This window comes from Carlito syrichta, unplaced genomic scaffold (assembly GCF_000164805.1).
Source record: "Carlito syrichta isolate Samal-C Ts95f unplaced genomic scaffold, Tarsius_syrichta-2.0.1 Scaffold302358, whole genome shotgun sequence".
In the NCBI taxonomy this organism is placed as follows: domain Eukaryota; kingdom Metazoa; phylum Chordata; class Mammalia; order Primates; family Tarsiidae; genus Carlito; species Carlito syrichta.
In genome coordinates, this window is record NW_007246454.1 from 218,093 (window position 1) to 231,789 (window position 13,697).

The 13,697-nt window shown below is 45.3% G+C and overlaps 1 protein-coding gene across 1 annotated transcript in view; it reads left to right on the forward strand.

Annotated features, from left to right (window-relative positions):
- The first annotated feature begins 1,002 nt into the window (after positions 1-1,002).
- Positions 1,003-13,697, forward strand: part of LOC103258771 (ubiquitin-conjugating enzyme E2 E1) — a 91,204-nt gene continuing 78,509 nt past the window's right edge. The window contains exons 1-2 of the mRNA XM_008056442.1: positions 1,003-1,210; positions 4,117-4,231. Of these exons, the coding sequence (XP_008054633.1) occupies positions 1,003-1,210; positions 4,117-4,231 (323 nt within the window). The remainder of the gene's footprint in view (positions 1,211-4,116; positions 4,232-13,697) is intronic.

Genomic DNA, 13,697 nt, shown 5'->3' on the forward strand with positions numbered 1-13,697 from the left:
TGTTCGGTTGCCCATCCTCTCTTTCCACTAAGGTGTCTGTGTGGCTGATCTAAAAACTCACTTCCAGCTGGGGCAGCATGTCCTCAAGAGCTCCCAGAGCTCCATCAAGTACTTTCCGTCCTCCTCTGTGGAACCGATGCCACACTGCCTGCCCATTTTGACTCCCTTTGACCAAAAACCCATCCGTCTTCTTGATCTTAGCTGATGAGCCGAAGGGAAGGAGGACGGGTAGGACATGAAATCTGTGTGTGTCATTGAGGACCTCGGAACACAGAACCTGATTCTGTTAGGAAAGCCACTGCACAGTATTAAGAAGTTTAGGTACGTGAGAATAAATAGGGGTTGAAGGAGGAAAAAAATAAGTAGAGCGATCTGATTTGAGAATGATCCTGTCCCATGTGGTTGTAGTGACGGATAAAGAAGAGCAGCATGTGAAAATGCTTTCTGAGCTCTCTACAGGCATATCCAGAGACTAAATATTGCTCAGTAAGTTGCTGAATAATGACCAGAGTATTATTATTATATTGCCAAATTGCTAAGTGTTTAGATGGCATTAGGAATACTTATGTTCTCTTTAGACAATAATAACTCTGGTCCACTTTTTATTGGCACTTGTTTCTAATTTTAGCCAATTTTATCCTCTTAAACAGGATTGTAGTGAACTAATGCTGACACCATTTATAATAAGTCCCCTGAATACGAACCTTCAAGTTGCAAACTTTCAAAGGTGTGAACGTGTGTTCACATGTCCAGTCACGTAAGTTGGCTCATGTGCCTGTTGTACATTGTCACATGTTGCATCCTCTACAAGTGGTTGTGCTTCTGTGTACTTTACTGGACAGTACTGTATAGAGCATAGTAGTACAGTATCTTTATGTCAGCCTGGGATGTCTGGAAGCAAACGTAAAAGCAGTGGTGATGTAGCTGGTACTAAGAAGCCCCAAGCGATAACAATGGAAACAAAAGTGAAAAGAATTGAGAACGTTGGAGTGAGGTGAAAAGATGGTAGAAGTTGCTCGTTCTTATAATGTGAATCATCCAGCCTTCTGCACAATTCTAAAGAACAAGGACAAGGTCATGGAACATGTGGCGTCCGCTGTGCCAGTAATGTTGATGATGATGTCGAAGAAGAAGCATGGGAAGCTGATGGAGGAAGTGAGGAGACTTCTCTGTGTGGGGATCAGCATTAGCATCGAGTCCCGCTCAGCTTGTGCTGAGTCAAGAGAAGGCTGGAAACCTTTATGCAGACTTGAAGAAGAAACATGGCAAAGAATCAGAGGATCCATCTTTAAACCATGGCTGGTTTTATCGGTTCAAGGCTAGAGCCATCGTTCACAGTATAAAAAGTAAGTGACGAGGCAGCTCATGCAGGTACAGTAGCTGCCCAGGAAGTTCCTGAATGTTTCGAGAAATTATTGATGAAGACGTCTATTTACCCAAGCAGGTTTTTAACGTGGATGAGACAGAACTGTCCTAGAAAAGGATGCCAACTGAAATTGCATCAGTAAGGAGGAAAAGTGGGTGCCAGGCTATAAAGCAGAAAGGACAGGCTAGCTCTGTTTTTGGTGGCCGTGCTTCTGGCGATATGAAGCTGAAGCATCTCTTGGTTTATCATTTGGATAACCCAAGAGCATGTAGAAACACAGCAGGGGCTCTCTTCCTGCTGTTTGAAAGAGTAGCCCCACAGCCTGGGTTACACGAGCCATTTTCCAGGACTGGTTTTTCTTTTCTTTTTTCTTTTTTTTAAAGAAAGCAGGATTTATTGAGAGAACAGAAAAGCTCCAATAGTGGGAGGGGACCCGAAGGGGTTGCCCAGGACTGGTTTTTCTACCACTTTATCCCAGAGGGAGGGAAGTTCTGCATGGAGAAGAATGTCACATTTCACATTCTTTTGCTCCTCAACAGTGTTCTGGGCCACCCCCAATCATGAATGACTTTCCTCCCAGTGTCAAAGTTGTGCATCTGCCACCGACTGCTGCGTCACTCATCCAGCTTACGGACCAGGGAGTCCTAGCAGCTTTCAAGAAACATTTACGTCACACTTTTCATCAGGCAGTAAAGGCAAGTGACAAATCAGGAACAACCTTGTGACAGTTAGGGAAGGACTGTAACATCTACAAGACCAAAAAAAGCAGTGCTTTTGCCTGACATGAGGTTACCACTATCACCATGAGCGGGATTTGGAAGAACCTTTGCCCGCAGTGTGTTCATGATTCCCATGGATTTGAGAAGGTGGTGAGGAGTCCAATGGGGTCTTCAGCAACTTGGTGACCCTTGGTGAGAAGCTGAGCTAGATTTGTAAGAGGATGGCTTCACTGGACTCCTACGAACAACACCAGGAGTTGACTAATGAGGACTTGGTGGAGCTGGAGGCCCAGAGGAAGGATGGAGAGAGACAAGAGGAAGGAGAAGTAACTGAAGACCAAAGAGATTCATGACCCAGGAAATGGCGGGGGATTGTCTTTGGGGAGGCATGTTTGTTTTCAAGGCACAGGACCCAAGCGTAGAACAGTGTGTGAAGCTTGCGCAGCTGTTCAGAATGCAGCCAGTGCTACTGTGTCATCTCTGATGAGGATAAAAGAGTAGTAACCCAGATGCCACGGAATCACGTTTTCACGAGGGTGGATAGAATTGAATCCAGCGAGGAGCCAGGACCTGTGCCATCGGCGTGAGTGACATTGCCGCTGGCCCTCCATCTCCTGTTGCTGATGACCCTTGAGCTCTGCCCCTTCCCACCTCCTCTCCCTCCTCCCGTCAGTAATTCTTCCTATCTGTTCACTTGATGCCAGCCCCTGTGGGCCAGCTGTTGTACCGTACTGTCCTTGTCAAGGTACCGTGCCGTAAGATTAAAAATGTATCCTTTAGTTTTTGTGTTTGTTTTTATGTACTGTTTGTGTGGAAGGTATTATGGGCCTATTGCGGTACAGTGCTGTATAGTCGATTGTGTTAGTTGGGTATGTGGGCTGACGTTGCTGGACTTGCGAACAAACTGGACTTACGAACATGCTCTGGGATTAGAGCTGATTCACGTGTCAGGGACTTCCTGCAGTTGACTCCCTGTGCCACCATGGCCTTCCATTTCACCTGCTCCTTTCTGCACCGTGCCTTGTAGTGCGGGAAGGAAGTTGAGCTCTTCAGTACTCATCTAGGTTTGAAATGGCTCATCATTTGCCGTGTAGCCGTTGCCAAGCCACAGACCCTCTTTGACCTTTAGTTTTAGATAACACTTAAGTTTGCAGAATGACAGTAACTTGAAGGAATATATGTATATTACATATATGTTATGTGTATATTACATTTTATACATGTAATGTATCTTGTAATAATTTGTAATGTGTAATAATTTGAAGGAATAATGTAAAAATGGTGATACTATCTTTAAAGAACCTACTCTGTGCCAGGCATGACACTATATAAATATAACGCCTTAACTGCACAAGGTAAAAAATGTTTCTTTTTGTGCAGATATGAACACTGAGGCTGAGTATTGTAAAAAGCGCTTGACACGGTGTCTGGCACAAGGAAGGTACCCAGTGGGGGGGGGGTCTTCCATATCACACAGATGTCATGGAGCTTCAGCAGCACTTAGTGACCCCAGAGTCCTCAGTGGGGCCTCCAGCTGCCAGTTCTCCAGAATGCATTTCCAGCACCTTGACATGGCATCCAAGGCCATGCACTGTCACCTCAGCCTGCTTGCCACAGGCTTCCCACTCCTCCCTCCATGAGCAGCCTCTAACCTGCTCTGCCCGTCATCTTGTACCAGTCGGTCCGCCTCGCCTGTCCAGCCCAGCCAGTCGCCACCCCTTTCAGGGAGCCTTTCCCTGGGGGAGGTGCAGCTCCTGTCAAAACCACCTGTGGGACTTATTCAAGCCCTGTGCTTATTGTGAGAGAGTCTCCTTTGTCTTCCCTCGGGTCACTGCTAGAATGAGACATTATTCTACTACGGCCTAAGACAGGGCAAAGCAGCCCAGCCACCAGGCAGCGAAGTCATTCTTTTTGCCCAGCCCCTAGGGCATCTTGGTGATGAATCCCGTGGAACAGATACATCTTGGCTTCGCTCTTGTTGCCCAGACAGGAAGCTTCACTGGGATCTGGAATGTTTTCTCTCTTGCCCAGATCCCAGTACAATGCCCCACGTGAAACGCACAGAGGAGGAGGTGGGTGCCACGGAGCATAAGGCTCAGCCCCGAGAGCCAGCGTTCTGGTCCTGTGGCGTTCTTGATTTCCTGAAGTAATGATAGGAGAGTTGTGAATAGGGTCTCAAACACCGCCTCTTGGTGACCATCAAATTAACGCTGAGTTTTGTTTACAGGGTCTGTTTTAGCCACCTAGTACCTTTCTTCCCCTATAGGGCTAAAATTTAGGCTTTCTTCTCCTAAACTTCAAGAAAAAGGTTTGCATGTACATTCTCGTTCTCTCTCTGTGTTTCTTTCTTTCTTCCTCCCCTCTGCCCCTCTCCCTTTCCCTCTCCCTCCCCCCACTTGTTTTTGTTGAAATGATAGTGAAGGTGGATAAGGAGGTAAGAGGATGGATTTAAAGCCACTGTTACAGAGCATGGGGGAACTTTGGCCTGGTGCAGTTTTCTGATGTAGGATGGACATTGCGAAACAGAAGGCATTCCCCGCTGAATTATAAACCGAGGATGGTGGAACTTACCAGTCGCTTGTCAGTTTCTTTCAGGATCTCAGCATTTAATAGGGAGAACTGTGGGGCACAGAGACATTAGCATGCACGATGCTAAATGCAGGTGTGGGAAAGGCGGTTGGAGCCCTTGGAGAGCAACTCACTCCTCCCGTTTCATGGTTTGAGTCCAGGGGTCAAGGAGGAGGTGAACCCTGTTGATTTCTCACGCCTCCCGATAACAGTGATCGCAGAAGCTTCTGTGGCCCTCACTGTGGGCCACGCACCATTTTAAGCACTTCACATGTATTAACTCATTTAATACTCACATCAACTTCACGAGTGGCCACTTTTTCAGAGATGAGAGGACTGTAACATCAAGGGGTTAAGTGACTTGCTCCGAGTTACACCTAAGGGGCACTGCCAGGATTCAACCTGGGCCTCGATCTGAAGCACACTTCTTCACTGCTGGGCTGTGCTCATGGGCTAGCGTTTTGCCAGAGACGCTTGTTTCTTATTCTTCCACAGATGTGCAGTAAGTGTCTCAGTGTGTCGGCCACTTTGGTCTAGTCCTCTGCATGGCTTGTCTCGTTCTTCCTCTCCTGGGCTAGCGTTGACCTCCAGGCGACCTGGTCGAAGAGACCGGTGAAGATGGGTCTTGAGCTCGATGGCCGTGTCAGGGATATAAAGAAAACAGCAGGCAGGTTGTAGAAACCTTTTTTGAAATAAAGTAGGCAGCTGCATGAAGAAATTGTGGTTTACCATTTTCCTAGCAGAAACAGAAGATGTTCTCAGCCAATGAAAAGTGTATTGAGTATATTGGAGGCATTTAATCTACTTTGGAGACATTGCCTTGATAATAACTGTTTCCAAATTTCATATCTTACCTGTCCCATCTAAGGATATTCTGTCCCTCAGATCTGCCCTATCTTAACTTTGACATGGAATCTTTGCTTTGATAGATAGTGAATGTTAGAAAGCAATAAAGAAGCAGTTGGAATGATACCAGGGAGCTTTACATTGCACGTCTGTGAGTGGGAACATTCTTGAAAAGGGTTTTTGGCTTCCTGAAAACTGTAGGGGCAGCAGTGGTTTGCACACTTGTCAATAGCTTGTTCACACTCAGATAAGATCAGTAGACACGTTATAACTCACCAGCCTTCCTGTCTGACACATGGGGGAGGGGATTAATTAGTAAGGAAGCATCATTTGCTGCGTGGGCTAGCTCACAGGCTAGCAGTATTCCTACAGTACAGATGAGAGGGGCTGTTTCTGGACGCCCTGAGGCCCCCGATGCCTTTCATTTCTCACCCAGAATGGAGTTAAAAAGCACAAGGTTGGTGTGGAAAGTGGGCAACGAGAGAACATCGCGGGAAGGAGCAGTGGGTTTGCTCAAGAAATGAAGAGTGAGTCAGAGACCACCATTGAGTTTCTAGCTAGAAAAGTTTAAAAAAGGAATTTGGTAGATAAAATAAAAATGACTGCTTAACAAATTTTTGAACCATGCCTGGGATAAAAAGGCTAAAAAATAGATCCAGATATTGGCCTTTATCTCTCATCTTCTGTCACCCAGGCCAGTTTACCCTAGTGGGAGCGTGCTGTTTTTTTCGTTCGCATCTTTGCCTCATTGGAAGCGTTGGACTCGCTATGCACATCCACTGCAGGGTAAGAAAGCTCAGCTCTCCTTCTCTGAGTATGGCCTTGGGCAGAGCACATCACTTCACTGACTTTCACATCATCACCTTTGAATGAAGACTTTGGACAGGAGCCTTTCATTTCTTCTCGTTGTTCTTTGCTTTCTTCTCCACCTCATACGTGCTGAGAACTACTGCTGATACAGGTCGCTCTTCCTGCAAGGAGAGGAAGGTGTGTTGGGAAGAAGGGGGAGAGGTCGAGAAGATCTCAGTTGACTCACCCCTGGGGTCCTTTCCGCTCCCTCGAGGATTAAAACTTCTCTAACTCGTTGTTGTAAGGTATCTGGTTGGTGTTATGCCTGATTTCTAACCCAGTGGACTGCCAGTTCAGCCCTGATGCTTCTGTGTTAGGAAAAAGTCGACCTAGTGGGTTTTCAGAGTCTATGATTACAGCCTTATTTCTGGCAATGCACATGCACACAGATTGAGCATCCCAAATCCAGGAACTCAAAATCCAACATGCGTCTGGTCCAAAGCATTTCCGATAAGGGATATTGAACTGTGAAAGGTAAGACTGGGTTCTCTCTGACTCCATGGCGTGTCTTTGTGCCACAGGTGTCTTACACAAACAGAACTTGAAAGGAAGAGTCCACGGTTTGTCCCTCTAGTCCGTCTCCTGCCTCCCACTCCAGGGCTTCTCCCTGCTCGCTGCCTCATGCAGTTGTGTCTCTTAACATGTGAAGTGTGGTGCATGGTTGTGCACTCACTGCAGTGTATCACTCATTGGGAAAACTACACACACACACAGGTCACACGGCAAGAGGCCAGGACATCTAGGATGTCACGCACTTACAGAGAGTCTTCCTTTCCCGGTGACATATCCAAGACTGGTTTATTTACTAAGCTGCTGTCTTGCTAGCTGCTACCCTCCCTGAGAAAAAGAAGCACTGTGGTTATTAAGTAGTAGTTCTTTTTTTCTTTAAAATCTTTTTCCTCCTGTTTCTTCCTCACTGCTAAGTTGCTGACAGTGTTAGCAAAGGGAACAAAGTAAAATAACAGTAGCGACTTTAACGTCCAATTTGGTGAAAGGTAACTACAGTCAGCAGAAGTCGTTTTTTCCAGCTTTATGTCTCAAATCTGGAAAGTATGTTGAGGGTTCATATCCTTCCCATTTATTTCACTCATTAATGAAAAGTCTAAAATAATTATGTTCCTTGGAGTCTATCAGGAGAACTAGGACCAGAACTGAGGCCTAGAAAGAAGCCGTATTGCATGAGGGATTAGCAGTCCAGTGCTGCTTGGAGTTGAGTCTGGGAACTGGGTCTTTTCTGTCAGTGCTGTGAAAGCTTTACTTCAAAGATGCTTTGGTAGACGCTGGCAGTATTGGCTTTAAAAACAAATGCTGAATGCAAATACAGGGACTCTCGGGAGCTTGTGAAATACCGTTCTTCCTTTCCTGCTCAGACAGTCCTGCAGAACTGGCCTCTTTCTCAACACCCTTTGGATTATAAGGAATGCCTTTTCACAGTCAGGGTCGAGTTCTTTTACCCTGTCGTCCACATAATGTACTTCCTTAATATTTCTCTTTCCCCAGTATTAAAGGTCCCTTGCATATCTCTGCTACTATTATTCTTATATTTGTGTGGAATGTTACCACTTCCAAAGGGGAACCCAGTGCAACCCTTGAGGGTAAGGAAGATGTCCTGGAGAAAACTGCAGCTGTGTTAAGACTTAAGGGTCAAATAGAATGGTCAGACCTGCAAAACATTTTGCGCTAAAACCAGGAGGCCAGGAGGAGCCTAGTTCCCTGGACAGTTCTACGAGTGTCCCAGTATGTTGGAGAAAAGAGTTGGAGAAGAGCTTTGCCTTGCCAGAGCAGGAGCCACACCTGCAAAATACTTGTATACTAAGAATAAATTTGGAGCCGGGCTCAGCCTGTAATTCTGTGCCTTGGGAGACTGAGGTGAGTGGATTGCCTGAGCCCAAGGGTTCGAGACCCACCTGGGAAACTTGGCGAGACTTCATCTCTACAATAAATCAAAAAATTAGCCGGGCGCGGTAGCGCGCACTTGTAATTCCAGCTACTTGGAAGGATCGCCAGAGCCCAGCAGGTCGAGGCTGTGGTGGCCGGGAGTGGCCACTGCACTCCAGTCTGGGTGACAGAGTGAGACTCTGACTCAAAAAAAAAAAGAAGAAATTTGGGCTTGACCTTGAAGAGGCCAGAGAAAGCAGGGAAGCAAAAGATTCCTTGTAAAAGACATTGCCTGTCTGCAGTTTGGTGGATAGATCGGAGACGGTAAAACCAGAGAATTCTCTGCTGGCACCAAAGTCTAAGTGAGAGCTGTAGCAGCCAATAGTCAGGTTACAGAGAAGCAGTGGAGTACGAGTCAACAGGATTTGGGGAGTTAAGAGGAGAGGAGGGAAGGGGCTTAGTCAAGGATGACTCTCAGGTTTCTCACCAGGTTAGAGATGCTAACACTGTTTGAGAGGTGATTGTCAAAGGTGCATGATGGGATACCCAACTTGAAGGTGGGAGGACAGGGTAGCTGAGGGTAGAACCCCTAAGTAGGCAGATGGTGATGAGGACACATGTATCAGCGAACCCTAAATTAGAGGGAGGCCTATACCAGTGAAGCACATTCATGATGGTGTTGTGGGCCAGGAGCTCTAGATTTCTGCAGCTAGCTTTCGGAGGGAATGCAGATGTATGTGCAGGAAGTTTGCAGTAGGTGCAGGTGTGTGAGTGGGAACGCTGGACTTCCCTGGTGTAAGGGATGAATTTAGTGACACAGAGTCTGACATACAAGCAAGGATTGTTAGAACTTCAGAAAAAGCTCTCGTCCTGTCTCCTCCTCATACCCTGTCCCTGAGGACCTGCAGGGACTGAACACCTGTTCTTCAGAAAAGACACCTCCCTACCTGGTCAGTCACACACCTACTTCAAGAGCCTCTCACTGACTCCTAGGATTAACACAAAACAATTCTCACTTTCTGTGCAATGTACTTGAATTTCTAAATACATGGTTTTGGTATTTACTGCAGTTAAGATTTTATTTCTAGCTAGTCAGTTTTATGAATACTCATTTCAAAGGGCCCATTCCCCTTCGATTTCTTCTAGTTATGCCATCAAAAATCTAATCCCTTACAATACAAATGTAGGCACATAATATGAATGCTAACTTTTTTTAGCATTTACTATGTTCAAGTAAAGTTCGAAGCACTTTCTGTGTATTAATACCATTAAACCGCCCAACAAGCCTTGGATTCAAGTACCATTATTGTCTTATGAAGGATTGAGGCACGGAAGGGCCATGTGTAAAGCGATGGCACTTGAGAGATGCCATATCCCTGGGAGTCAGAGCTGCAGCACCCCGGGCATCCTTCCTCCCTAACTGCCCCACAGCCGGTGTTGAGGGCGGAGGCAGTGGACTTACAGGTGGGATGCAGTACGAGGAAGGACTTGGGGTACTGAGAGGACCTCCCCACCTTAAATAAAGACCGTGAGTCACTTCAGCCACACACGGGGGCTTGTCCCCCATGGCCGCTGGACTCGGTTTGTAACTTGGATTCTCTAGGTGAATTTCTCCTGAAGCTACAGCCTTGGGAACTCAGCCAGTTTGTAATTTGCTGACAGTTGCATCTTAGCAGACTTACCTATTTGGATTTTTATTTTGAAATTTGACTGTGAATGCTAGCTTTGGATTTTTTCCTTATTTTAAAAAATCTAAATGTAAAAAATATTGTTAAAGGAATTGATACCTTTAACAATACTGCATGCGGGAAAACATTTGCTAAATAACCTAACACCAGAAAATCCTGAAGTTAAACATTTCATTCATTGTCAATTTGGATTTCTTGGGAGTGGCAGCTATGGGTTCGGATGATTTCCAAAGTTCTGCCCTATGTATATATCATAAGACTGGTACACAGGATTGTTATTAATATTCTTTCATGTACAGGTCTTGGTATCCTGCTTTCTAACCCTAGACCCTGAAACTCTTCTTAGAAATTCACTAGGCACTTCACCTTTGAGTGTGTGTAGACGTGTGCGCATGTGTGTATGTACTTCCAAACGACCCACAGCGCATAACAGCAACCACAATAGCAGCTAACATTTGGAGGCATACGGGTTTTCAAACTCTACTAAACTTGGAGCAGTTCACATTTGCAGCACGAGATTTGTGCTCTAATTACCCCATTTTGCAGATGAGGGAGCTAAGACACAGAAGGTATTATACGTTCACCCAGGGTCATCGCGGTTGTAAATGGCAGGGCTACGGTTCACACACGTGAGTGATGCCAGGCCTGCGTGTGTCCTGCACCCCTGCTCTGTACTGCCAGGTCCTCGAGACACAGTCTACAGCACCTGCTGCTCACTTCTTTGCTTCATTCTATAGAAATGTAACGTGAGCCACCTGTCATTTTGAATTCCCTGGTAGCCACATTTTAAAAAGTAAAAAATAGTTTACTTTAATGCATTTTTGGCCTGATGTATTCCAGGTACTACCATTTCATTATCTATTATTAATAATTATTGCATAAATGTCAAGTAATCATTAGAATTCACGATGAGAGATTTTACTTTGCCTGAAGTCTTCGAAGTTTGGTGTATGTAGCTCGTTGGCAGCCCATCTCCATGTGCCTTAGCCACCTGTCAAGTGCTCAGTAGCCACGTGGCTTCCAAACTAAGCAGAAAGTTCTGGGCTTTTTCGCCCTGGCATTTCAGTTGAGACGGCATCCAAATGGAAGCGGGCAGAGGGCCGTGTAGTGCAAGAACCACAGCCATAAGCTTTGGGACTGCAAGTGACACAGTCATGCCATTTCTAAAATTTTAGAAGAGGCCAGATTGCTAAACACTAAATTTATATATTAGGGAAATAATCATCATTTTATATATATCATAAAACAGCAGTCTGCTTTCAAGGTAATTATTGCTGCTAGCTAAGTATTTCTTTACAAGGCACACTTTGACAGCATAAACCGACTCAGTGATAATAGTAGCTGTGTTATTTTAGTCCACTGTTAATAACTGCATAGACAGCTGACTGACTTCAAAGAACCAATAAAATTTGGAGTTCTGACTGAGCGCCAAATAAAAGTTGGGCTGGGCGCAAACTGAGCTGGTGTGATCTGCAGACATCGCCCTCCTGGGTGAACTGCCACCTGTCTTCTACACCCGAGTCCTTTTCTCAGTGGCGCTTTTTGATGACTTTCCTTAGCTACATCGCAGAACTAACCGTGGTTACCTGTCTTGGAAAATTATCTTAAAATGTCTCAAAGTGACTCAGAGAAGTTTCATCGTCATATTTGGAAATGTGTTTGTGCACATGGTTTCATAACTGTGCTCTTGAATGTGTTTTGTAACTAAATTCCTTCATCTACCTTGAAGTAATGTTGTGACCGTAAGCCTGTAATTTACTCTACTTTTAAGCTCTTCCTTCTGATAAACTTATCTATTCTTAGTGGGCCTAATTATAGCTCAGGACTCAACGGTGTGTGTTTTCATCTGAGTGAGTGAGCTTGTCAGGCAACAAGGGGCCGTTGTTGCCAAAGCTTTGTTGTAGTCTGGGCTGTATACACTGCGTCTCGTAGCCAACCTCAGAAGAAGGGGAAAGGAGGGCGGGCAGGAGTGCCCTGCCGCGCTGCTTCTCAGTCTTTCCGCCCTTTGCAGTAAGCCAGCATGACTGTGATTCTGCTTGCCTTCCCCCGCCCTTTTTTTTAAGGGAGAGGAATAAAATTGAGCTCAGCTTCGTTTCCCGTCTTCAGATCTGTTTCCTCCCGTCGCCCTGCTCCACCTCATCCCTTGTTCTTTGCACCACCACTGCCCATGAATTTAGGGACATCGTTCTGTTCATCTCTTACAAGACGTGACCTAGTGTAGGTATGCATCGATAGACGGTACAGGGGATCTGTTTGTATTTGTACGGTAGGATCACACTGCACATCTGGCTCCGTAGCTTTTCTCACACGCCATTCTGCTGGACTTTTGGCATACTTTTTCTTTTCTTTTTCTTTTTCCTTTTTTGAGTTGGAGTCTCACTCCATCGCCCAGGCTGGAGTGCAGCGGCACACTAATGACCACCCCAGCGTTGACCTGCTGGGCTGGTGATCCTTCTGCCTCAGCCTTTCAAGTAGCTGGAACTGCAGGCACGTGCTACCACACCCAGCTAATTTTTTGATTTATTGTAGAGACGAGATCTCACCATGGTACCCAGGCTGGTCTCGAGCCCGCAGGCTCAGACAGTCTTCTCGCTTCTGCCTCCCACAGTGCTGGGATGATAGGCTTGAGCCACCACACCCTGCCTCATACTTTTTCTTAATATCAAAATTGACGGGGAGACACCTCTTATTAACAAGGTGCCTGAATGAAGCATATTTGTATGCCTAACCCTTAACTGTACCCCACAATATCATAATAAAAAATATTGATTATAAAAAATAATAAATAAATAAAAATAAAAATTGGACACTATATAAGAACATATCTGGCACGGCAGTAGGCTCGATTCCTAGTAGCAGGCCCTGTGGCTCCTAGGAAGCAGAGCTCACCAGAACAAGCTCCTGCACTCCTCTGTCTCTGTCCCCCCCAGGAGCCGTTCTTTTGAACCTTTCTCTTATTCACCATTTTGTCTTACCCCATCTTTACATGACCCTCAACAATGTATTTCCTTGTTTTCAAGCTTTGTAGAAATTTCATAACTAATAATGAGTAAAAAAGCAAGTCTAGAAGGGATGTATACAGCATGATATTTTTAAAGATTCATTCATGTAATCTGTGTATTTTCATTGCTGCATAGTATTCCTTTGGGTGCATTTATCCATTTTTCTGACAGTGGACATTTGTGTTGTTTCCAGTTTTGCTACTACAAGTAGGGCTTCCACGAACATTCTTTTACATGCCTGCTGGTACCCACGTGTAAATGTCTCTCAGCAAAATATATACCTAAGGAGTATAATTGCTGTGTTGTGAAATACATGTATAGTTGGCCTTTGAGCAACATGGGGAGTTAGAAGCGCTGGCCTCTCACGCCAGGGGAAATTTATGTATAACTTTTGACTTTCCCAAATTTTAACTACAAAATAGCCTTCTGTTGATGAGATGCTGTATCTAAACAGTCAGTTAACACGTATTTTGCATGCTACATGTATTATATACTGTGTTCTTACAAGTAAAGTAAGCTGGAGAAAAGAAGATGTCAAGAAAGTCCTAGAGAAGAGAAGATACGTGTGCAGTATAGTATTTTCCAGTGCAGAAGCGTGCTTGTCTGTGGACAAGGCGCATGTCTGAAATGGGCAACACATCTGCAACCTCCGTCTGCTGCATGTTTCAAGTAACTCAGCTTTTTCTCGTGATGGCTTGACTTTTTCTCCACTTCCTGGGAGCACTTCCAGCATCACTGGTGACCCTTCATATAGGTCCCCTAGTTTTACGGTGTTGCACTA